The sequence below is a fragment of the Neovison vison genome, chromosome 9 (assembly GCF_020171115.1).
Source record: "Neovison vison isolate M4711 chromosome 9, ASM_NN_V1, whole genome shotgun sequence".
In the NCBI taxonomy this organism is placed as follows: domain Eukaryota; kingdom Metazoa; phylum Chordata; class Mammalia; order Carnivora; family Mustelidae; genus Neogale; species Neogale vison.
In genome coordinates, this window is record NC_058099.1 from 20,233,398 (window position 1) to 20,258,222 (window position 24,825).

A 24,825-nucleotide genomic window follows, 5' to 3' on the forward strand; every position below is an offset into this window, starting at 1 on the left:
GGTTTCCCATCCAGTGACCTTCCGCCCTTCCAATGGTCTTAGCTGCTGCGAGGCCTTTGTAAGTGGCCCTCACTGTGGTATTTGTGAGCTCTCGAGCTGCAGGCAGACATGAAGCTCTCTGGGTGCTGTGTGAGCTCAGGTCCCAGTAGGCCACGTGGGGCAGGGCAGTGACTTAAACTTTGATTCTACTTGGAGCAGATAAATGAAAGCCCCTCTTCTATCTGGAAGTTCTAGCTGCCATTGTCCTCTGTGTTTAACAGGTAAAAACCTAAGGCTACTGAACAGCAAAAGTAAGTATCTTAGGTCTCAAACTGTTAAAGAAAAAATTATTCAGACACTTTCTGAAGCAGTAAGGAGGACTTTATTCCAGACTGTTGCAGTAGGACAGAAAGAGTGGGCTCCGCTCCACACAGTAAGGGCAGATGGGCGAGTTGTAGCTAAGGAGCGGATGAGAAGTCGGTGCTGGAAAATTATTCAGAGGAGACCTCATGGGTGGGGGGATTCTTGGTAAACTGACCTAGTAGGATTCTTGCTAATGACTGGCGAAGGACCCGGATACCAAAGGTCAAGGATGAAGAACTTGTTCAGATATCAGGGGGAAGGGTTCTCTCTGCACGGACATAGCAGGGTTCTTGCTAAAACTAGACAGGGCAGGCCATAGACAGGATGGGAGGCCAAGGTCAGGGGCTCAGAAGAACCTGACTAAAGTTTGGTCAAAGAGAGAGTGTGCCAGTGGACTCTCAGATACTCATTCATAGCCTGTTTTTGTTTTATATACACTCTTAACTTACTTTACTTCCTTCACGTTTAGGAAAGCCAAAATACTAGATTTTAAATGGAAGCTAGCAAACCAGTAAAGGCTTTGGAACATTTACATCTGCAGGGGCATAGTGAATAGCCTGAGAAGGGACAAGTGACAGTACAAAGGAGACAACGGTCAATGCACATCAGGTAGAATAACGTAGGAGTAGTCAGAGGAGTAGCGGCATAGTAGTGTCGGAGAGATGGTCCAACCTCATACTTGATTGTCCGAACGTTAAGACTGGTCACCAGTGGAGCAACCGTTCATGGCCTTTCTTATCATCTCATTTCTGCTCATTTTATGGAGACACGTCAGTTAAGGTGACAAGGATGTGGTATTTGTCACTTGTTTACCATTCCATTTTATTGACCATCCTCTTAATCATCAGGGTTTCCGCGTGGAGTATCATTAGAGGCTTCTCCAGGGGGTCATTGTGGTTTCATCAGCTGTTATTTGAGAGCATATAGCTTCTGTGAGGCCAGGCCAGGGCACCATTTGCAATACGTGGAACACACAGAAAACTGAAGCATAGCCGTCTCGTTAGCTCTCTTCTTCCAGGGACCCCCAGAGCAGTCACTGTCAGGTGGCTGAGCTTTCCGTCATCCTTCCATGGGTAGTCAGGACCATTAGGGAGAAACTACAGACTCAGATGTTGATTGCAGTTGAAGGCATTCAATTTAATTTTAAAATACCCTTTTCTTATTAAGAAAAATACATGTGTATTCTAGAAAAGTTAGAAAATGGCAGGAATACCATTTCTCGTGTATCATAATTTGCTTAAGCAAGCCCATTTTCCAGCATTTTATTTTTCCATTCTTTAGCAACTGTAAACAATCTGCACCGAACATCTTGTAGCAAGATTTTTGTTAAGTTTGCACAGTGCTTCCTAAGGACAAATTTCTGCAAGGGAATTCCTGGGTCAGAGACGTGGTCCGTTTTGAAGGCTTGATGTTGGCTTAATGTAGGTTGAGGGTGCCTTAGCTCTCTTCCTACCAGTTCAGTCAGTGTAGAGTGTGTGAAGTTGGGTCATCACTTGGAGACAAGGGACACTTGTGTTTGATGTGGCATCATACTTTGTTATCATTCAGGTCAAGGTGACAGAAGAGTTAGCAGCCGCCACCGCTCAAGTCTCCCGTCTGCAGCTGAAAGTGACTGCTCACCAAAAGAAAGAAACGGAGCTGCAGATGGAGCTGACAGAAAGCTTGAAGGAGACAGACCTCCTTAGAGGCCAGCTTGCCAAACTGCAGGCAGAGCTCCCAGGTACGTCCCTGGTGGAGGGGCTGGGATGGTCACCATTTAAACCTAAGGAATTAAACTGAGGGGTTCCTGGCTGGCTCAGTTAGTAGAGCATGTGACTCTTGATCTCAGGGTCGTGAGTTCAAGCCCAGTGTTGAAGGGTAGAATTCACTTAATTGAAAAAAAAAACTATGGGGCGCCTGGATGGCTCACTCGATTAAGCATCTGCCTTTGGATCAGATTATGATCCTGGAGTCCGGGGATCAAGTCCCACGTCGGGCTCTCTGCTTCTCTTCCTGCCCTCCCTCCACCCCCAGCTCATGCTTGCTCTCTCACACACTTTGTTTCTCTGGCGCTCAAATAAATAAATAAAATTTAAAAATAAAAAAATTCTGGGGCACCTGGGTGGCTCAGTGGGTTAAAACCTTTGCCTTCGGCTCAGGTCATGATCCCAGGGTCCTGGGATTGAGCCCCACATCGGGCTCTCTGCTCAGCAGGGAGCCTGCTTCCTCCTCTCTCTCTGCCTGCCTCTCTGCCTTCTTGTGCTGTCAAATAAATAAATAAAATCTTTAAAAAAATTAAAAAATAGAAATAAAAAAATTCTGTCCTTCTTTCAAATCCATTTGGCTTGATGCTCATGAAATTTGTGAAGGACTGAGGCAAAAATGGAAGTAGATTGGTATAAACCTACACCACTGCTTGACATAAAGGACAACCAAAGAAATGACTGTTTATCTGGAGTTGATCCATAACCATTTTCCCACTTAGTTTCGCAAGTGTTGCCCTCACTGTCTTGGTACTTGTGTTTGGCTCAGGGGCCTGGAAGAGTTTACTGTGTTCCTCTAACTCGTGACTCAGTGGAAGTTTAAAAAGAAACGCTTCCCGTAGTAGCCACCTCCTTCCTAGAGGATGGATTCCAGCCCTTCAGCCTGGCACTTGAGGCCCCTCCAGCTTGGCTTACTTCCTCTTCTGTTGCTCAGTTCATCTTGGCTCTGGACATACTGGCCAGCTTGCTGCAGCTTTAGCACATCCTGTGGCTCTGGTCTTACCTTTTTATCCATGCTGTTCTCTGGACCTGCTGTGTCCACTGTCACCAGTATTTGTCTCCAGTTCTCCAAAATCTCTTTCAGAAACTTCCCTGTTTTTTTTCTGGAACATTTGATCGCCTTTAGAATCCTTTACCTCTGAGTACATTATTACGGCCATTATCAGTTGTTAGTCTCAAATCAGCACTATTTCTATGTCTGTATTCCTTCTAGAATACAAACCTCTGGAGGACAAGGGTGGGCGTCTTGCTCATCTCTGCGAAGTCCTTTCCTCCAAGTTAGCATGAATTCAGTACCTGGCATAAAGTGCTGCTCCAGACACAGGGACTTGAATAGAAGAGCTGTGAAGACCAGCGCGTTGTTCATGCACCCTGGTGTATAGAAACAAACGTGGAAGACACAGATGGGACCAGGGGGCAGGGTGTAGCTGGGCAGCAGCAGAATGGGGAAGAAGCGAAGTTCGCTTGCCTGAAAGAGCTGAAAACACTGATGTCAGTTGGTAGAGTGATACCTTGAGGATAAGCCCCCTCCCTGTTAGAGAGCATCACCTGGGTGTGCCTGGGGGGACAGTCTTAGATTTTAATGTTGTACAGGTATCTTCTATTCTGCTTTTGTGGTGTCCTAGGACAGTTAACCTCAGAAGTTTTCCATACCAAGTTCATTTTGATGCATTACCTTTTTAAGAAATATTCCAGTTGCTTTATTTGGGCATTTTTTGGTGTTTGAAAAGGAAACTCTTGGTAGAATGTCCCAGCTACCAAGAAGGATGGGAGTGTCTCACCAAGGCGGTGAGACAGGGCCTGGACTAATGCTCAGTGAAGATCTGTTCAGTGTGTCGAGGTGGGGGCTGAAATGGGATTACGGTGTGATAGGTTTCGAAGGTGGTTTTGGATGATTTGAAGCATTTCTTTTTCATTCTGTGTGTGGAGAAGGGGACACACATACAGACACGAACGTGGGTTGGTGGTAGAGTTGGTTTGGACCGGATCCGCCTTTCTCCGGTCAGCAAGGTGGTGCTGAAGGGAGGGCAGGGACGGCGCGCATGTGGTCGCATGGAGAGGCCACAGGGCGCGGTGGGGGAAGCGGCAGGGATGCCAGGGGACCCTGCAGTCCTGGTTCTGCAGCCAGTCTCTCTGCCGTCCTGTCTCAGAACTCCGGGAGGCCTCGGAGCAAGCTCAGTCCAAATTCAAAAGTGAAAAGCAAACCCGGAAACAGCTGGAGCTCAAGGTGACATCCCTGGAGGAGGAGCTGGCTGATCTCCGAGCTGAGAAGGAATCTCTGGAAAAGGTAAGTTCCACACTTGAAGTTTCTCTGTTGGACCCAAGAAGCCAGGATTAACCGCTGATAACATTTTTACTTTCCTTTTAAGAATTACAGTAGCATGTGCTCATTGTAACAAATACAAATAATAAAGAAAAGTATGAAATAAAAAATAAAATTTATCTTTTTTCTTCTCTAATCTCATGCATTAGAGATAACAGTTATAAATAGTGTATGATTATCTGTGCAGTTTGTTTTCTGTGTGTATAAAACACATACACACATACTTGTGCATACATATATGTATAGTGATCGTTTTTAAACTATAATAAGATCATGTTTAATGCTTTTTTTTTTTTTTTTTTTACATTGTGGACATTGTACTAGTAAGAATGAGAACTTTCTGGGATGCCTGGCTGTCTCAGTCAGTAGAGCGCGTGACTTTTACCTTGGGGTTGTGAGCTCAAGCCCTACATTGGGTGTAGAGATTGCTTAACACTAAAATCTTAAAAAAACAAAACAAAACAAAAAAAACTTTCTTATTCCTTTTAAGTGCAGTGCAGTAGTCTAGTCTATTGTAAGGTTGTACCATGACTTATTTAACTACCTACTAATGGGTATTTATGTTTCTATTTTTTTACAATTTCAGGTATTGCTGCTCTGGACATCCCCTTGTACTATATAATTCTTTTTTTGAAAATTCATTTCCATAAAATGAATTGCTTGAATTAGAATTGCTGGATCACTTTTTAATGTACTTTGTCCTCTTTCCTGTTGTAATACTAGTTTGATTTATAAACATTACTGAGGGTATTAATCCTTTGTCACTCATAGATGTTATAAATACCACTGAGTATTTATAGTCTCTTTTGTTGTGTTAAAATTTTAAGGTCAGCCTAAACTAGCCCAATTGAACAAAGTGGGAATATTTCTTCTCTCTGTTCTGGAACAGTTTAAATATGAAAAGAACAAACTATTTCTGAGATTTCTATAAAACTCTCTAGTAACGCTTTTGTGGCCTAGTGCCTTTTTAGGGGATAAACTTGGTCTACATTTTCAGTATTTTCTATGATTTTATCAGGGTTTTGTTTTTTTTTTTAAACCTAATTCCTTCTGATTTTGGGGGGCTGTTTTTAGTTTTTCATTGTTATAGATACCACTACAGTGACCATCCTTGTACCACAGTCTTTGTGAACATGATTTATTTATTTATTTTTTTTGAAGATTTTATTTATTTATTTGGCAGAGATAGAGATCACAAATAGGCAGAGAAGCAGGCAGAGAGAGAGAGAAGGGGGAGAAGGAGGCTCCCCACTGAGCAGAGGGCCTGATGCGGGGCTCGATCCCAGGACCCTGAGATCATGACCTGAGCCAAAGGCAGAGACTTAACCCCTGAGCCACCCAGGCGCCCCGTGAACATGATTTATTGCTTCCTTAAGATAAATGATAATTTGTGGAATTTCTGGATGTATTTTTAAGAATCCTTCTGCAAGACTGCTAAATTGCCATCCAAAGAGAGACCCATTTAGTTTCCTACTAGGAGGTATGAAAGTGTCAACTTCCTTGTACCCTGACCACTGTTAAGATGTTCCCCATCTCTTAATACAATGGTAGAAAAAGACCTTCTTGTTTTCCTTCTTCTTATCACAATTTTTGTCACTCAGGAGCCAAGAATGTTAAAAATAGAAGAAAAATTAAACATTGAATTGTTTCCAGAAGGACCCAGGTCAAAAACTATCACCACTGTCACCATCTTCTGCATTTATCCTCTGTGAAACAGCTAGCTGATGATAGTTCTCTTATTCCTAAGAACCTCTCTGAAAGGAAAAAGAAGTCCGTTCAAGAGCGCTGCCAGGCTGAGGAGGAGATTGACGAAATCCGCAAGTCCTACCAGGAAGAATTGGACAAGCTTCGGCAGCTCTTGAAAAAGGCTCGGGTATCCACAGACCAAGCAGCTGCAGAGCAGGTAATGGCAAACCAAAGCACTTTGGAAATGTGCCTTTAGGCATATTATCGTCCTTGAGAAAAGGGGATTTCAAACATCCTAAGGCCAGAGTGCTCAACCAGCAGACACCATCCTTCCGGCCCATTATTGTCCTTGAGGAGAAGGGATTTATTTAGGTAATCAGGCAAGGAGACCAGGGACGGTGACAGGACACACCTGGATCTCTCGTTCATTTGGCAGAGACCTTTTTCCTGGTAAATTCATAAACTCATATTTGTGTGTCTGACTGTTGAGTGAATTGGTGCCCTCAGTTTAGTCTCCTCTGGGGCTTTTGACAAAACTGTTCGCCTGAACCTGTGACGTTGAGGGCCCAGACTTTGAAAAGATCACAGTATGGCCCTCTCCTCTAGGTGACTCACCACCTCTTTATCTGGCTAGAGTTAGCTTTTAGAATCCTGCATACCTATATTCAAGTACATTTACTTTCAAAGTAATCAGGGTCTTTCAAATAGTTGTGTCCCTATTAAATCTGGGCTGTTAGCTTATTCTTTTTGCCTTAGGAAAGATGGGCTTCCTTAGGTACGAATACCTCCTCCCCAGGCTCTGCTGATGACGTTATCTTGACAGCTGTCTCTGGTACAGGCGGAGCTGCAGACCCAGTGGGAAGCCAGGTGTGAGCAGTTGCTGGCCTCCGCCAAGGATGCGCACCAGCAGCAGTACCAGGAAGTGTGCGCGCAGAGAGAGGCCACGCAGCAGAAGCTGCTCCACCTTCAGGAAAAGGTGGGCGTTCCCCCAGGTCAGGCAGCTTAGGCGGCCCAGGTGATTTGAGGCGGACAGGTTGGGTCTTGTAAATCCTTCTGAACCTGAAAGGTGTTAATAGCTTGAAAAGCAAACCACGCTTGTTCAGCTCTCCAGTTTATCAGTAATCTTTCATTTACCGATTTTGGGAAGACAGGTTCATGACCTAGAAAAGGAAAAGCAACACTAGTGTTCTGGAATGTGTTTAATTCCATTATTTGATCATTTATGAAGCAAATATTTATTGAGTGCCAGTGGTAGTTCAGATACTTTGTTAGGGAAAGGGCTTACAAAGAGCTCAGCCCTCAGGCATCTCAGAGTCAAGAAAGGGAGCTGGAGAGAAACAGAGATAAGCTGAAATGTTATGTGGCCCAGAGGAGGAAGTGCCTGAGGGAGCAGAACCAAGGACCAGTAGCATTGGCAGGGGAAGTGCGGTGCAGAAGGCCGCAGAACGCCCTGGGCAGAGGCACAGGGGTGAGATGGGGCCTGGGTTGGCTAGGTCACTGGCATGTAAGTGACAGAGATGGAAGATGGTTTAGGGCCATGGAATGACAGCCCCGTTTCTGGAGGTGACTTTCTTTCCTTATAGTATCTAGTTAAAGATCTTTGACTCAGAGATGTTGAAGGCAGTCTTGCAGGTGAATAGGCTGCTTCTGATGGCCGGTGTTCACTGTGTCACTGGACTTACACGTCCCCCCTTTTTTCATTGTGCTCTTGAACCTTATTAGGAACAAGGCAGGAGACCTCAGTGGGGAAGAGGAGGTGAAGTTCTGAGATGAGACTGAGGGATGAGGAAAAAGAATGCCCTGAGTCAGCAGGCTTGGGGTGGGTGGGGGCGTATGGACACGAGCAGACCTACCTGATGTTAACACTGGATGCTGAGGATGGTTCTCGTCCTCCTGGTGTCCTGACTTTCACCTGGTGGTCCAGGCTCCCAAGGCCACAGTCACAGTCTGTTGTTTTGCAGTGTCTAGCCCTCCAGGCCCAAGTCAAGGCCCTGACACAGCAAAATGAACAGCACACCAAGGACCTGGAGGCCAAGCCCCACGTGTCTGGAGTTGCGGCTGCTGCTACTGACCCATCAGAGAAGGTGAGTGGGCATTTCAAGGAAGCAACCCAGGTCATATCAAGGGATTGAATGTGCCTATCAGGGCTTCAGGAAGAATGTGGCCAATTTGTTATGTTGGTAGCCTTTTTTCTGACTTTAGTGATACACCACTTCTCTGACTTCAGTAAAAATGAGCTTGTTGGAGCATATCACTTCGGTGACAAATCCCAGAGGGCCCTGTCCTGAGGCTTTGACAGATAAGGGAAGTGTCTCCAAGTCGGTGCAGTGAGGAGCGTGCCCAGCATCTGCTAGCACTGGTCCTCACAGCCCTCGGCAGCTCCCTTGGTGGCCACAGTGCGAGGAGGCATCGACACACATGGGCTGCAGCTTGCCTGTCCTTGATAACGCTTCCACCAGTGGCTCTTCTTACTTAACATCACCCTCTCTACAGTGACCGCCTTCGGTGTCCTGGGTCCAGACCACTGTGGCACGCGGTTCAGTGCCCCCGGAGCTTCCTTTCAGCCCTCCCAACCCCTCTCCGGCGTTAATCCCCTGATTTTGGCAGCACAGATTTTGTTTTGCTCTCCTCATATCTTCCCTCAGGTCAAGAAGATCATGAACCAGGTGTTCCAGTCGTTGCGGGGAGAGTTTGAGCTGGAGGACTCATACAGCGGCCGGGCCGTGCTGGGGACCATCATGAACACCATCAAGGTACAGACGGCTGGCGATTGTTGCAGTGAAGTGGGACTCTTGTGGCTTAAGGGCCTTCGAAGCGATCCTAAATTTAAAAGGTATTCGAGGCTGTGCCTCAAGAGTCAGGCTAAGTGGCATGACTTTGATCTGGAGAGCCAAGGGCAGCGTCCGGTGAGAGGAAGGAGCAGGCATCCGACCTGCACAAGCAGGTGTGCTGTCGGGGAGCGGAGGAGTGGGAGTGCCTGCTGTCCTCCTGCCAGTGAGCCTTTCCTCCTCCTTGGCTTTTAAACAGATGGTGACTCTTCAGCTGTTAAACCAGAACGAGCAAGACAAGGGACAGAACAGCAATGATGAAGAGGAGGAGGAGGAAGAAGAGCAGCCCCAGACACCTTCCCGGGAGCACTCCGTGTCGGCCAGTTCTGGGCCGCCGCCAGCGCCCCTGAGTAGGGAATCACCAGAGTCCCCGCTGGTGTCATCGGAGCAGGCAGTCCAGGAGGCTGCCCCCCTGCCTCCTCAGGCCCTCCCTGTTCCCCAGGATGAGGTACAGGGAAGGGAAGGGGAACCTGCAGAAGCAGAGGTGCTCTCAGAGATGAAAGATGATTCCTTCCCACCTGAACTGGCTTGTATCCCCTCCCAGAGACCTCTGGGGCCCCCAACATCAATTCCCCCTAAGCCTCCAGGCCCCGTGCTTGTGGACTCTGAGGGCGAAGAGACACTTGCTGCCAGCCCATTGGAAAACGCCTGTGTCGGGGAGCCAGAAAGCTCCACGGGACTGTCTCTGACTTCACATTCCACGAATGAGGACCCATTGGCCTTGGGGCCTGGAAGTCTGGGAGAAGAGCCTCAGCCTCCAGAGCTCAAGAAAGATGAGGGCGTCCCTAACTGCACTGCTCCCCCTAAGGAGCTAGAAAACACAGGGGCAGGTTCACTAACTGTCGGAGCAGCAGGTGGCCCCAACAACTGTTCTCAGCGCCCCAGGTACGTCTTCCTGAGCGGAGTTCCCTGGACAAGGCAGCTGGGTGTGGAGGTTGTCGCTGGTTTTTCCAGGGCTGGTAACTCATCCTCAGAGAAGGACTGTCTGATTCACTCATTCATTCATTCCTGTATTTATTCAGGAACATCTGCTAAGTAAGAGGCTGTGGTCAGCACTGCAGTAGGGGGGAAGGCAAGGCAGATTGGGCTCGTAAGGAGCATACAGTCTAGTGAAGACAAATACATAGTAAACGTATGCTGTAAAAAAGTGCTTAGAAAAAGAAATTCTCTCTTATTAAAATAGAGAATAAAGGGGAGTTCTACTACTTCAAGATAGAATGGTTAGGGAAGGGTTCTGAGAAGGTAATGTTTAAACTGGGACCCAGAGGTTGGAAAGGAGCCTTCAGTGCCAAGATTTGGGAGGAAGAGATTGCGGAAAGCAGGCACAGCGCATGCAGAGGCCCTCTGGTAGGAGGGGACATGACAGTCAAGGAACTAAGGAAGGCACAGGAAGTAGAAGAATGGTGTTAACCTGAGATTAGAGAATGAAGTAGGGACAAGACTCGTGAGATTTTGTCACTCTTAGAAGTTTAGATTTAAGGTACTGTGAAAAGCTTTATTAAAGGGATTTAAACAAAAAAGTGACATGGCCTGATTATTATATTAGTTGTTAAAGATCACTCTGGCTGTAGGTCATGGAGGGAGTCAGGAGCGCTAGGAGGCCAGCATGGGTGGAGGCGGGAGGAATCCCTGCGTGATTACCAGAGCTGTTGGATTTTTTCTCCAGAGCTCATGGGCCCTGTGGCCTAGAACAGGAACAGGAATAGCACCATTTTCTGTGACTTGATTTTCTTGATTTTTTTCCTTCAGTCTCTCAGGGGATGAAGAAGATGAACTATTTAAAGGGGCAGCTCTGAAAGTTTCAAGGCCCAAAGCACAGGCTGAGGAGGAGGATGAAGATGAGGTGGTAAGGCAATCCCAGGCGCTGCCCAGTCCTCACACCCCCACCCGGGCACCCTTTCCCGCTGGCTCCGAGAAGAGGACTGGAGCCTGTGGGTGGCCCGTGCCCTGGGCTCTATGTGCGGCGCCCTGTGGGAGTAGGCGTGGGGCAGGGAGGGGGCAGCTCTGTAAGCTCGGTGGGGATGGGTAGATACCACTTTATTCCTTAAAAAGGGTCACGATCTCCGTCCATGCAGGAATGATTTCTACTTTCAGTGAAGGAAGTTGGGCTGCTTAGTCCTGCATTAGAATGCTGAGGCCTCGGCTTCCCTCAGATCTGCTCAGGGATTATGTCTGTTTTACAATCAGAAGGGACTTGGAAGTTCTTGACATCTATCCTTATTCATAGACGGAGGCTCAGAAAGATGATTTACCTATAGCCACAGAGGGAGTCAGTGGCAGAACTAGGACTGATACCCCAGGCTCTTTCTGAAACCACCTGTTTCTGGGCCTTTCCGTGTCCTCAGCCTGCTTTCCAAGCTGCTACCTTGTTTTGTCCTCCCAACACCCTGGGCAGAAAATAGGTTAAGTACCGATAGCATGACCTCGCTCTACAAAGCTCCTGAGTGACGGATGACCGGAGGGCGGCTTGCTCAGAGAGCCTGGATCAGAGCCCCTATTCTTGGCATTTGTTGTCCCCATGTGCGGAGTTAGACTGTCACCAGGACATTTGACTGCTCTGATGGGAATGACACCAGAGCAAAACGTGGGTGGAGAACACAAATCAGCTGCAAGCTCATCCTGTCCTGGGGACAGAAATGTGAGGTGATTGGGGACACATTTTTCTCCCCTCATGTGTCTGCCATAGTGGATGTTGCCTTTTGCCAAAATGTTGGGGGAATGGCTGTGGCAGAGCAAGGAGCGGGCTTGAATGTACCAACGCCCTTGCCTCCTGCCTGCGCTCCTCTGGGGGGAAGGGTGCCATGTCGTCCTGTTGGCCTTTCTTCCCAAGAATTAAATTTTCATTTAAGAATTCTGAATATGAATTCTGCACTTAAAAATAAGAACAAAAAGCCAATTGAGTATCTCCAGTGGCTACCCTAAATGTAGTTGGAATGTTTAGTTAGCAGGATATTATTGGTATTAATATGAATACTATTGAGTTCATTTCTGTTTCTGGAATACTCTAAGAACTTCACAGACATTCTCATTTAATACTCTACTAACCCAGTGAGGAGTTTATCCTATTTTGTAGGAAAGAGGACCGAGGCTCAGCAAGGTTAAGTAATATGCTCTAGGTTATAATGCTGGTAAATGCAGAGCCAGAACTTTAGCTGGAATAAACAGAAGCAGTGAGCTACCTTTTAATTCACTACTGTCAGAGTATCATCATTTAGTTGATGCCCAGAGAGAGGTACAAGGTCTGTACCAGGGACCCCTGACCCCATCACGCCGTCTTCTGTTTGGCCGGCCCTGTGAAGACTGACCCTGGGCCAGAGTAGCTCAGAGCAGGGGATATTCTTTGTGTGCCTTTCTCCAGCATCAATCCCTGCTACTCCCATGGGACCTGTTCCCTGCCAATCCAGAAGAAAAAGGCCAGGAGCTCAAGTCATGAAAAGTGGGGGAGAGTTTCTTCCATTGCCTGTTAATCTCCCTTTTCCTACTACCTGGGTGAAGGGAGTGAGGGAAGGACCAGTGAGATCAAGGGTGTTGGGGCCAGTGGCCCCGTGCTCCTGGGCTTTCTTCATCTCTTGGATTTGCCACTTGGTGATTTGGCCAAGCATCTGAACTCAACTGTCTCACGTGGTGGGGTCACATCCAGAACCAGACAGGCCATCATGGGCCACAGCGTTTCTTCAGATGGAGCTGTATTCTTCCCAGCCTCTCTTCAGCTTCTTGCATCTTCTCTCTCTCCTTAGGGCTGCTCTACTTCTCTCTTTCTTCCTCCCACTCCCATCTCTTCCCCCATCGACCTTCTTTTCCCACATGAAATGTATGTCACTGCATGAGAAGAAACCTGTCAAATCGATACACGTGTTTCACAAATAAATGGAAAACTAGCTCAGTGTTGGGCTTCTCATGTGTTGGAAGATTGCCTCCCTTCTCTGCCTGCTTGTCTCAGCTTTATCTGGAAGTCCAGGTTTGCTGGCCGCAGGCTTAGTCCTTTCGGTGAAACCCTAACCAACACCCTCCTTCCCATCCTGGAGTCGGGAACAGGTGTCGGTTCACTTCACCTCACACAGGCGGGAAGGCCATCTGGTGCAGGGACAGGTGAGGACTGACGGCTCTTTCCTGTTTTGTCAGAGCATGAAGGGACGGCCACCCCCAACACCCCTTTTTGGAGACGATGACGATGACGATGACATTGACTGGCTGGGATGAAGACCCAGGATACTGGTGCAAAGGTTTCTCTACTGACCCTTCCCTAGGCATGATTTTGCACAGCCAGCCCTGTGTCTAGACAAGGCACGGGGTGAGGTGAAGGTGAGCATTCTGAGGACAGCAGAGCACATACCTGACTTAGCCAACTTCTGAGCACCCTGCCCGGCTGGTCCGAGAGGAGTGTGAGCCTGTCTTCACAACGTTGGGGTCCTGCCTCAGAGTCCCCTTGGGAGGAAGGGCTGGTGGGTTGCCTCCAACCAGTCATTGTCAAGAATCCTGCCCTCTTCCAAGCTTTTTATTCTCTAAACTAACTCCGACTGCATCTGCCTCCCGATGCTCAGCTGTGCACCAGCAGCAGGACGTGTCCTCTCAGGGGAGGTCTGCCCGGTGGACTCTGCTATCTACACCCTGGTTCAGTTACCAGCCTTGCCTGCAGTCCTGGGACATGTATCTTTTCTCTGCCTTAAATCTGATAAAAGAGGTCAATGAATATTTGAAATTAACAAAAACTAAAATAAATGTCTGCAATGAAACTTGCCTCAAGCACTTGGGGAGAAATCGAATTTGGTTCTAAAGCTGGCTGTGCTCCTTTCTGGGAATGTTAGGGAAGGAGCTGGAACAGACCAGGGTTGCTCAACAGGCAAAAAAGCTCTGTGCCATACTCCCTTTGCACCCAGCCCTGGAGCTCAGGCTTTCAGGAAAGGTCACCACTCTGCTGTCCTAGCTCATCCGAGACGCAGGAAGGCTCGAGGTACCGTGGTTACCTGAGAAACTGGCCGTATCGTCTTGGCACGCCTGCTTTTATGCCCCGGGAAGCCCTGCGCAGGAGGTGGGAGGGTCCCTCCATTGCGGTGTCACTCATCATGACACCTGATTGATTCCTCACTTTGAGAGCGGCTTCCCTTCCCTCTGGACTCGGGGCCAGAGGCCGAATGCAGAGAAGAGTAGTGAGAAAACATCTGTGGTTATTTTACTTATTTCAGGATTTTCCAAAGACCATGCAACCAGTCTTCAAGAGCAGGAGAATAATTTTAATAAAAATATCCCCTGGTTTAAAATGTCTATAAGAGAGAATCCTGGATACTGATGGCCCAACCCCATCCCTTGTGAAGGCAGATCCTTTGTGCGCCTGTGTGCCGGAAGTGGGGCTGGGAGGCGGTCAGAACCACTGTTGGCTGGACTTTGTTGTTGAACACTTTACACACTCTCCTTTCCAGCAGCCCTTGCAGAAGACACTTACCCCCTCTGATAGAGAGACTGAGGCTTAGAGAGTGCAATTAACTTGGCCGAGATTATACAGCTAGGAAGCAGGAGTACGAGAATTCAGATCCTGGCCAGCCTGTTCTGGAGCCTGGGCTCTTGTCCACCATGGGGCATCCATCACTGGGCTGGGGGAAGAAGGGCAATGGTGCTCATCAAAATCCAGGCTCCTGGGCCTCAGCCCACATCTCCTGAAACAGAATCTCTCCCCTGTTGTGGTAAAACCTAGCCCTGGCCTCTCAGCCCCCACTGTCTGCGTTCACGGCCTCGGCCAGTTACCCGGTGAGCCCCACGCTCTGCTGTGCTGAGGAGCAGACTCAGGCCAGCCTGCCTGGCGCCGTGGCCCAGCTCTGCCACTCGTGAACCGGGTGACGATTTAACTTCTCTGTGCCTCAGCTGCCTCTTCTCTAAAACCAGGACAAAGAGTTTCTGCTGGGTTGTGAGGGTTAAATGAGTTAATACTGTGAGGTGCTTAGAACACTGCCTGGCACATAAAAAGCACTAGACACGTGTCAAATTAAAACAAACAAACTTCAGGTAGAGAAAGTGCTACATTCTGTGACTTGGCCATGAAGAATGTTGAAATGCTTAGTCTAACCAGCTCTAGAGCAGACATTTTTTTAAAAACCCTCACAAATATTACCAACGTTATCAAACTGATCAGTACCTGGAACTGGATCCTTGAGGCTCCATCAGCAAGACCGCGCTGGACCCTGGAAATTTTACCGCCCACCCCCTTCATGACATGGAGTTGCTGAGCTGGGGGGTTGCACTGGTCAATACTGAAGGTGTCACATACTTTGTTATGGTTCTCACTGCAAATTAAAAAGTGGTTTCTATGTAGTTTTTGCTGCTGCCCTCAGGGGGAGAAGATGCTTTGCAGCCCACATGATAGCTAGTTGTTTTTCTCACACCAGGCAGCGCCTAGTTGGGATGTGGTGTGTGAACGTGAGAATGACTCTCGGGGAGGCAAGGTCATCGGGGATCTGCCTGATGGCACAGCATTCCAGGCCTGGCTACCCGGAGCACAGAGCTGTCTTCTAGCAGATGGACAGACCCCGTCCTTGGACAGCCCCACAGCAAGCACTACCAGCTGCATTCACCCCCCTCAGCTCCTGCAGTGCCTTCAGGGGTGGCATGTGCTTGCTGTCTGAGCAGAAACACAAGAATGGCCACAGACTTTAAAAATAGTATTTATTAAAACATCTATTTCTTTTTTAATTCCTGAAGCTTAAAACCATCTTTCCTCTAGCCCTTGAGGTACTTGAGCACAGACATTCCAGTATCCAGCCATGATGTTCCCTCCCTGGGTCTCATGTTTGCTTCTCTGTCAAGCGAACCGTCTGGAGAGTCCCACCTAACTCTGTGTAATGCTTTGGTTTGACTGCTTCCTGCATCGTCAGCTGACACTCCCTATGGCTTAACCGTGTTTGCCCACCAGATGTGATGGGTGAGCAGTAAGTTCGAACTAGAGAACACGAAATACTGAATATTCAGTGTAGTTCTCTGTTCTGTATCAAAGCAGGAGCAGGAAGGAAGCACTGGGATCCTGAGAAGCACCCCGGGCCCCTCAAGCCATTAGATTGCCTTCCTCCCGCAGGCAGTGCTGTCTGATGGGAGCAGCTCACCTGCAGCGGATAGGTCAGGAGCCTTGGGAAGAGTCTCGCTTCTCGGCCTTGAATCTGCTGTCATGCCCCCAAGAAAGAGAAACAGTTCCTAGCAGATGCTGCTATATCCATCAGGAATCTGATGAAGTCACTTCGCTGAAAATTTTGGATTCATGTGCAAAACTGCGAACCAGTTTAGTGGGAAAAAATGAAAAATCTTAGTTTGTCACTGTGATCCGTAGAACAGACCATCTTTATGTGCCCCAGAGGCAGAAAGGTGAGACAAAGGAGCCAGCTCGGTCTCCGTCCCTCAAATACAGAAGAGGTCAGGAAGTCCAGTGGTAGGTGCTTCTCTTTATAAGGCACAAATCACGAGGGCAGAAGGTATGCAGCTTCTGTGGCCTTCATCACCCAGAACCCCTCTCCCTGTCTTGAAGATCTTTGGAAATTCTTAATCTTGAGTCAGAGAGGTAAGTCCTCATGGGCTCAGCAACCCTGCCCCCAGGTTCTGGTCTTCATTCTCCCTCAGGTCACAGCAGCCTTATTAAGGCACAAAACGCCCATGCCCGGGCCCCGTCCAGGCTGGCTGAGGGCAGAGGTAGCTGCAGGGGCCTCTGAACTCTGGGCAGCAAGTGCTGGCTTCAGCAGGATGTGTCCAGGAGCTGGGAGCGTAGTGAGGAACAGCCATCAGAAGAAACAGGAGATACAGGGCTGGAAGCTCAGCGTCTGCAGGAGGGGGCCATAGCTCACTCCGGCCCCCAGTGCCTGCAGAGCCCTCACCAGCTAAACCATGCTGAGAAGCGGGTAGGCCAGGTAGTAGCCCACAGCAGAGCCAAGGATCACGCCGAAGAAGATCCACGTGTTGTACGACATGACAGCCAGCATCATGAAGTAGCCTATGACCACCTGAACAACATGGATTAGAGACTGGCCGAAGTGACAGAAAAACCACCTAGATGAAAAGGAGAGTCAAGTTAATGTTGATAATGAGATGGTGTCAGGAATTAGAGCCTCTTGAGTTACAGGACCAGCTTATTTATATTTGTGTGCTGGACCCAGAAGAGACTTCTTTCTGAAGAGATACATGAGAAACCACTGCTAGGGGACGGGCTTGTACAAGGAGCCTTGGGTAATCGTGTCTCTACTACATTCAGCTCTGAGCTTCCTAGCATCCAAGGCAAAAAGGGAAAATGAGACATGTATCCTGTCATATCTGATAAAGGATAATACAAAATCATCAGTAAGGCAGGTAGATTTTTCCTTCTGAATCTGCTGTGGGAGATTCCTTCTCAATCTACTAGCTCGGCCAGTTACTTACTGTAGCTTAGCTCAGATACCTTAACCTCTCTGAACTTAAAATTTCCTCATCAGTAAAGGAGGGATAAGAATACCTCCCTTGCAGGCTGGGTGTGAACAGCAGAGACACCCGTGTAAGGAAAAGGAAGGCTCGGGAAGCACCGCTGGAGCTGGAGAGAGGGCCGACATGGGACCCCATGGCGCGGCCTTAGCAGACTGGGATGGGAAGAAGGGAAGTGGGAGCTGCTCTGCCAAGACTGGTCCGCTGCAGACAGCAACCCTTACTATTTGTGTGGGAACAGCTGCAGATTCCAGCCTGGGTTTGGAAGCCTTAGTGACCTAAGAAAGGCTGCCGAGATCTGGATGGATGGATGCCCGTGTTGCTGGACTGAGGCCTGCACCAGGGTTCTGAAGATCTGAGCCTCCCGAGTGGCTGTTCGTAGAGCTCTGGCCCAGGCATCAAGAGACCCGAGCCCGAGCTCACCTCACTACTTACTCCCTGTAAGCACTCTGGCAAGTCCTTCCTCGGGCCTGTTTGCTTTAGTCCTCTGGGCCCAGCCTCTCTCAGGGTGAATGTGAGTATGCTGCCATGGCCCACAGCTGTGCCTGTTACCTGAGGCGGGTTCTGCTGACCGGGGGTGAGTCTGAGCCAGAAGAATCCTGGTCTGTCTCCTCAGTGAGCTGGCTGGTGGGGATGGACAGGCTCACTGCGGCCTGGTAGAGCAGCTTGGCTTTGCCAACCTTGATGCTTTCATACAACACAGCCAGGAGCAGGACCACCACTACCGAAAGGGCCATGCCTGTCAAATAAAGCTGAGTTGCAGAGACGTGGCCAAGCAAGCCCTGATCCCCTTCTGGCAGCTTCCCCCAGGACCCGGGATATGGAGCAGCAGAGCACCTCCACCTGGTCTCCCTGAATCCACTCCATCTCTCTCTCTCTGGCATCTTCCTCCCCAACTGCCATGGGCTCAGAAATTCACTGTCTCTTTGCCCTCCAGCTCTTTCTTGGAAAGGATGGCCAGTTGGGGTACGGCTGTGAGATCAGGAAGAAAAGCCAGGTCTGAAAAGCCAGGGGCCAGGGGGGGAAAAGGTCACACAGCACTGCCCCCAGCGGCAACCCCTGCAGGTGGCACAAGTCTCTGTCAGGAGTTCTTGTTAGGCAAAGAGCATGTACAGCAAGGTCCTGAGTAGGAGTGTGTATAAAGAAAAGTCTGGAAGGAGGGAGATACAACAAAGGAGTTATAATTACTTCAGCAAACTAGGATATAAAGGATTTTTTTCTTCTCACCTAATTTTCCGAAGTCAGTGCTGTGTGTATGCTTTTATAATAGTGGAAAACACCACTAAGTTATTTTACAGAAAACATGAAGTGCTTACGAGAGCTGCTGTAAAATTAGCGGCTAATTGCTACTTCTCTTTTACAAGACAAGGGGGGATACTAAATACGCCAGCTATAGTTATTTTATTGGGCTCCCAGGAGGAAATCATCTACAAAAGATGTAGGTGATATTTTAAAATACAAAATTACATGTAATTACATACACAGGTATGGATTTAACTGGGACCAAAGGGTATACAGTGAAAGGTAAGTCTTCTTCCCAGCCCAGTCCCTAAAACCCCAGTCCTCTCCCCGGAGCCTTTTCCTCTGCAGCTCTCCAGGGATACCCACTGTAGGCATCGACCTGTGTATGTGCTTCCACGTCTGATGTCATCCAAGTACACCTCGTAGAGAGGTTCCCCTCCCTGCACACAGATCTGCCTTATTTCTGTGGCGTCACAGTATCTGTGATACAGTCTATTGTCCAAGGGTGGCCACCTCACCCCACCGCACCCCACATGCTCTTCTTACAGTGTCAGCACCCCTGCCGTCAAGTGTGGGGTCCACGGCCCCTTCCCTTTAGGCTGAGAAGACCTTTGTGACTTCCTCACCCAGGCAAGGTGGACGTGAGGCTCTGTGACTTCCAAGGCTAAGGTCTTAAAAATCCCGTGCACTGCCACCTCGTTTTCTTGACACACTTGCTGCTGGAACCCAGCTACCCTGCACAGGGAAGCCCAGGCCCTAGGAGACGCCCCATGTTGTGGTGTTCCGCCGGCAACCCCCCCAGCCAGAGGTCCTCGCTGACAACCAGCAGCAACCGGGAGCCACAAGCGTGAGGAAGCCTTCAGGAGGACTCCAGTTCCAGCCATTGTCTGACCACACCTGCGTGACAGGCTGTGGTGGGGACCCCTTAGCCGAGCCCAGTTAACCCAGAACCTTGAGAAGGAATGCTGCAATGACTGGGCTTACGGGGTGGAGGGGCTGGTGACCCGCTGTGGGGATGACCGTGATTTATCTCATCAGCACCTGCAGGCCTGGGAACTTGGGCCATTTCCCGTCTACTTTTTAAGATACAGCTACTTAAGTTGAAACAACTACATCATGAATTTGCGCCCAGCTCTGCCTTTTCTAGTCAAAGCAATACCGTTCTCTTGCAAACTGGTGCCTCATTTGAGGTCCAGCCAGCAGCAGCTGTTCTGGGCTTCTGAGCTGGTGCTGGACGTGGTAGGAGGTAGGAGCTAGGTGGGTGCTAAGAGGCAACAGGAGGCCTCGGTCGAGCTCTGGCTCTGATGCTTACTCGCTATGTGACTCTCTTCCCTCTTTGAGCTTCAGTTCCTTCTCGTGTCATAGAGGCAAAGGCTGTATCCTTGGCCTCTCTCTGGGCCTTGTGACAATCAGCGAGATAATGGAGCCTTTTGTGACGTGAAGAGCAGTGCTTGGAATTATAAATGCCAATTTCCTGCTCAGTGCTTACGAAAGAGGAGTCAAGCTCATCTGAATGTCCACAAAGCGTAGCGCTAAAGGGAACTGGGCTCTCCACGGCCCAGAGCTACAAGGCTTTCCGAGCTACAAGGCTAGGCTTCCCCACTCTTACCTGCAGGACTGTGGACACTCCAGAAATCAAATAGAAGCACCACCTCATTGGAGAAGATGAAATGCATCTGAAAGAAAAGGGAATTTGCATTGCTCAAGGCAGTAAGAGTCCTGGTCCCTAATGCTCTCCAGCAGCCTCCCCTAAAGGCCCAGAGGAACAAGGTCGCTGGTCTTAAGTGCTGGAAGGGCCACTAGTGGTCATCAGGACCAACTGAGGCCAGGCAGGGCAGAGACTTACTCAAGGTCCTGCAGTAGGTCAGCAGCAGAGCTATCATTGAGATGGCCCTACTCAAGGTGGACGTGACATACGGGTGGTAACACACAGGTCAGTGTCCTCAGGTCATGCTGAGATGTCCCCACTGGGGCCCCAGTCATTCTGTTCCAGCCATGTGTATCATGGAGAGGCCAGGGGCTGCAGTCTCCATGCGACTCCACATCTGTCCACTCATTCATTAAACATTTGCTGACCCCATTCTGTGCCCAGCATTCTGGACAAAGTTTAACGTCTCTGCCCTTGATGAGCTCCCAGACTTACGGAAAGAACAAAGGTAGACGGACAGACCATGCCGCACGCATCTGAACGCCCCTCTCAAAGAGCGCCTTACCCCGCCCGTGTTCGGGGTGGCATCAATCGCTTCTCGTACATTACCTCATTTCACAACTGTCTAATGTGTGACAGGGATGGTCAGGCCCATCACATAGAAGAGAAAACTGGAGACACTAGACTCAGAAGGGTTAAATCATTTGCTGAAGGTCACAAAGCTAGTAAGTTGGCAGAGCTTGGATTCAAAGCCGGGTCCAGCTGGATGCCAGAGTGCTGTGCATTCCAGGATACTAGGCTGTCTCCTGCTTGCCAAGAAAGGAGCACAAGAAGGGTGGCAATCCTCAGGACCCACTCCAGGCTTAATGACTGTGTTTGGCAAGATTAAAGCCGGAGGGATGAATATTAGGTCACTGTCGTGGGGTGAGGAAAGGAAGGTCCCCTCTCATCACTGGGTAAGTAGAACCTCGGTCAGCAACAGCGGCTCTGCCCTCCAGCCAAAGAGATCTGGACAAGTGGGATCGGGTGACAGAAGCCTTTGCCTTCTAAGGCAGGTATTAGATTCCCCAAATGTCAGACCCAGAGTGTCCTTAGAAAGTTTTTTTTTTTTATTGTGGTACAACTGATGTGTAACTTTATATTAATTTTGAGTGTAAACCCGATTCGATATCTGTACATATCGTGAAATGATCACCACATTTAAGACTGGATAATATCCATCACCACACAAAGTTACAATTTTTTTTTCTTGTGATGAGAACTTTTAAGACCTACTCTCTCAGCAGCTCTCAAACATACAATACAGGGGGCGCCTGGGTGGCTCAGTGGGTTAAAGCCTCTCCTTCGGCTCAGTTCATGATCCCAGGGTCTTGGAATCGAGCCCCACATTGGGCTCTCTACTCAGCGGGGAGCCTGCTTCCTCCTCTCTCTCTGCCTGCTTCTCTGCCTACTTGTGATCTCTGTCTGTCAAATAAATAAATAAATAAATAATCTTTTTTTAAAAATACAATACAGTAGTATTAACTATAGTCACCAGGCTGGGCAGCACATCCCCGGGACATATAATTTTCTCAGAGGCTTTAGTCCCCTGGCTTTCAGTCTTTCTTTCTTTCTCCCTTTCTTTCCTTTCTCCCTCCCTCCCTCTCTTTCTTTCTTTGTTTTCTCTTGGTCAGGGATTACCAGCAAATAAAATCTTCCTTGTAACTCCACCATATAAAACCAGGGCACTGAGTGAAGAGGGGAGAGCACTCCGAACTCCGCTAAAACTCAGTGTGAAAAACACTGATCTAGTCCAACTTGGCCCCTCTCTATCCCCATTTCATTCCCGGGTAGGGAAAATGAGTCACAACAGGGGAAGGGATTTGCCCAAGACCTCCTAAGAAGAAAATGGAAATCTAGGCAGTCATTTAAAAATCATGTGGAAGAATTAAGGGGTGCCTGGGGGGCTCAATAGTTAAGCATTTGCCTTCTGCTCAGGTTGTGATCCCAGGGTCCTGGGGTCGAGCCCCACATCGGGCTCCCTGCTCAGCAGGAACCCTGCTTCTTCCTCTCCCACCCCCCCGCTTGTATTCCCTCTCTCACTGCCTCTCTCTCTCTCTCTCTCTCAGTCAAATAAATAAATAAAATCTTTTTTAAAAAATCATGTAGAAGAATTGTAAAATAAAAACAGCTTCTTACTCCCCCAATGTGAGGGAGGTACTTGTTTAACGTAAAAGCTGAAATAGTACCAAAAGAAAGTAGAAATTATTTTGAGTCCTACTATCCAGAGACTCCCCTTGTTATGATTTCAAAAAGCATGTTTGTCAATATGGCAAAATGTTCGCGAAAGACGGACATGCGAAAACAAGTCCAAATCATCCTGTGAAACTCCATTTACACTGGAGTTACGCTCATTCAGCTTCAGCAGAAGCCTCGAGTACCACCTCTACGGTGGGGAAGGTGGCAGGCGTTGCACCATGCCCCTTCTCTGAGTTCACTTAATAAAGAAACTGGCATGACTGGAATGTCCCCAACGGCTAGTTAATCAGAGAAGTTCCCTAACTGGCTTCCTTCTATCATCCTTGGGCCTGGGCCAGCTGTCTCGAGGGCCTCAAAGCTTTTGCTGTAGACTTGAGCACCCACAAAGCAATAAAAGTAATTCAGCTGACAAACAATGACTTTGGTTTTGCTAGGGGTACAGATGCTGGAGATATGGAGACGGATGAGACAAGTCCTTGGCCCTCGAGGGACAAACCATCTGTTAGGGGAGAGGGAAGGGAACAGATCATTACAACAGGGTGAATGCAGTCAGTTAGGAGGCACAGGGGAGGCCTCCTGTGGGTGCTAGGGAGGAAGGCCCCCGCCGGGAGACATCTAACTGGGCCAAGAAGGCAGATGGCTAGGGCATCTTCTGAAGCAGGAGGAGCAGGAGGCAGCCTGAGGAAGACGGACAGTTTAGTATGTTCCAGGCTGGAAGCGCCCAGACAGTAGTTCCACCTGACTGGGGAGTGAGTCCGGGAAGGACAAAGGCTCACCCACTCCGGCTTTTTCGCTGGAGAAAAATTCAAATCAGCACATCCCGACTTGGTGCTGCATTTAAACTAGAGGGCCCTGGATGCCTGGGTGGCTCAGTGGGTTAAGCCTCTGCCTTCAGCTCAGGTCCTGGTCTCAGGGTCCTGGCACTGAGCCCCACATTGGGCTCTCTGCGGGGAGCCTGTTTCCCTCTCTCTCTCTCTGCCTGCCTCTCTGCTTACTTATGATCTCTGTCAAATAAATAAAATCTTTTTTTAAAAAATTAAAGGGCCCTGTGGTCAGGTACAGAGGTGGCAGCACCCTGCTTTTGTTTCTCCACTTAGGCAGAATCTCAGCCTCCAGCCCCAAGTCTAACTTATCTGCGCCTTCTTCAGGGCCCCACCCTGGGTAGGGAGGGGCTGTGGTGAAGAAGAGAGCAATCAGGGACTTGTTTTCTTCTTTATGTTCGCATTTGAGGTTACTTAGACTTGAGAAGAGCTCTCTCGTTAATAAACCCAGCAGTTTCGGGGGGAGGTTAAGGTCCTTGTCCCGCACTTGCCTGGCTCAGGAACTTTTCACAAGCTCTTCCCATCTATTTCCCCTTTTAGAAAGCTAGCAGGTGGTGAGGGAGGACGTTTGACTAAATGACCAGTATTGGCTTCCTGTATCTTAAATTCTATGATAATCATGGGGGTTATGATGATTTTTTCAAAGATCAAAAGGAGTCTTGCAAGCTGTCATTCTCTCCACCCCGGTGAATTCTGCCTAAAAAGCCAGTTTGTGTGAAACGCGACTTCTACCCAAACGTAGGGAAGACGGAAAGCAGCTGGACCTGAGATTCAGACCACCAGCTTGCCAGGACAGGGAGCCGGCCCTGGGGCGTGCGCTCGGTGCGTGAAGTGCGCGGGGCTTTTCCTTCTGATGGGGGCCCCCCGGAATCTCTCCCAAGTCACTGCGTCCAGGGCAGAGGATGCCCCCCGCCAAGTCTGTCTTCACCCACCGCGCCCCCGCTGTTCGTCGGGGCCGGACTGACTGCCAGCAGGAGGCACGGATAAGGGAATAAAAAAACACAGGCAAGCCACCGCCGGCTCCGCCTCCCGCGTCCCCTCAATCCTACTCCCGTCCACCCTCCCCGCGTAGCCGCTGACGGTGGCCGCGAGACTTACCTTGGAGGTGAGCGCGCCGGGCGGGCGCAAGGACCGCTACCGCTCGCTGGGGACTCCTCGCTCCGAGTCCGTCTTGCCCCCGCCGCAGCGATTGCGATCTGGGCCGCGAGGTCACATGGTCGTGGCGAGGCAGGCGCGCGGGCACCTGGGAGTTGTGGTCCCCGCGCGTGGCTTCACTCCCGGCGGCCTGGAGGGCACCCACCCGTATGGAGCCCGCGGCGCGCCAGCCTGAGCCCCAAGTGCAGCGCGGGCCACCTGCTGCGCTCCGTTCAGCCCCTTACCTTGTTTTGCCCTTGACTTGTCTTTGCAACTATCCTTACAGAGTTTATTGCTCTTCTAATAAAATTCACGAAGCTTAACATGTTGAGTGGGAAAATTGTCAAGTCCTATGGACAAAATAGCAACAAATTAGGAGTAAATGAAATCATGCCCC

General features: G+C 49.2%; 2 protein-coding genes across 6 annotated transcripts in view; one reads left to right on the top strand and one right to left on the bottom strand.

Annotated features, from left to right (window-relative positions):
- FKBP15 (FKBP prolyl isomerase family member 15) overlaps positions 1–13,654 on the top strand; it is a 54,184-nt gene extending 40,530 nt beyond the window's left edge. For 3 of the 4 annotated variants that reach the window (XM_044265104.1, XM_044265107.1, XM_044265108.1), the window contains exons 20-28: positions 1,891–2,062; positions 4,235–4,371; positions 6,155–6,310; positions 6,917–7,069; positions 8,055–8,177; positions 8,739–8,846; positions 9,121–9,806; positions 10,671–10,767; positions 13,044–13,654. In XM_044265104.1, coding sequence (XP_044121039.1) covers positions 1,891–2,062; positions 4,235–4,371; positions 6,155–6,310; positions 6,917–7,069; positions 8,055–8,177; positions 8,739–8,846; positions 9,121–9,806; positions 10,671–10,767; positions 13,044–13,121 — 1,710 coding nt within the window. In that variant the 3' untranslated portion in view covers positions 13,122–13,654. The remainder of the gene's footprint in view (positions 1–1,890; positions 2,063–4,234; positions 4,372–6,154; positions 6,311–6,916; positions 7,070–8,054; positions 8,178–8,738; positions 8,847–9,120; positions 9,807–10,670; positions 10,768–13,043) is intronic. The other variant, XM_044265106.1, reaches the window with a different exon arrangement.
- A 480-nt stretch (positions 13,655–14,134) lies between these two features.
- On the bottom strand, positions 14,135–24,493 carry SLC31A2 (solute carrier family 31 member 2). Of its 2 annotated transcripts, XR_006386379.1 has the most exons (5): positions 24,393–24,493; positions 20,197–20,263; positions 17,898–18,084; positions 16,010–16,940; positions 14,135–14,509 (listed from the first exon to the last, which is right to left on the bottom strand). XR_006386379.1 is itself a non-coding variant. In XM_044265109.1 (4 exons), the coding sequence occupies exons 2-4, from the start codon at positions 20,261–20,263 to the stop codon at positions 16,772–16,774; spliced, it is 423 nt and encodes a 140-aa protein (XP_044121044.1). In that variant the 5' UTR covers positions 24,393–24,493; the 3' UTR covers positions 15,559–16,771. The 2 variants fall into 2 exon arrangements, 1 of the variants encoding a protein (XP_044121044.1); XM_044265109.1 differs by lacking the exon at positions 14,135–14,509 and having other exon boundaries at positions 15,559–16,940.
- Positions 24,494–24,825: the final 332 nt, after the last annotated feature.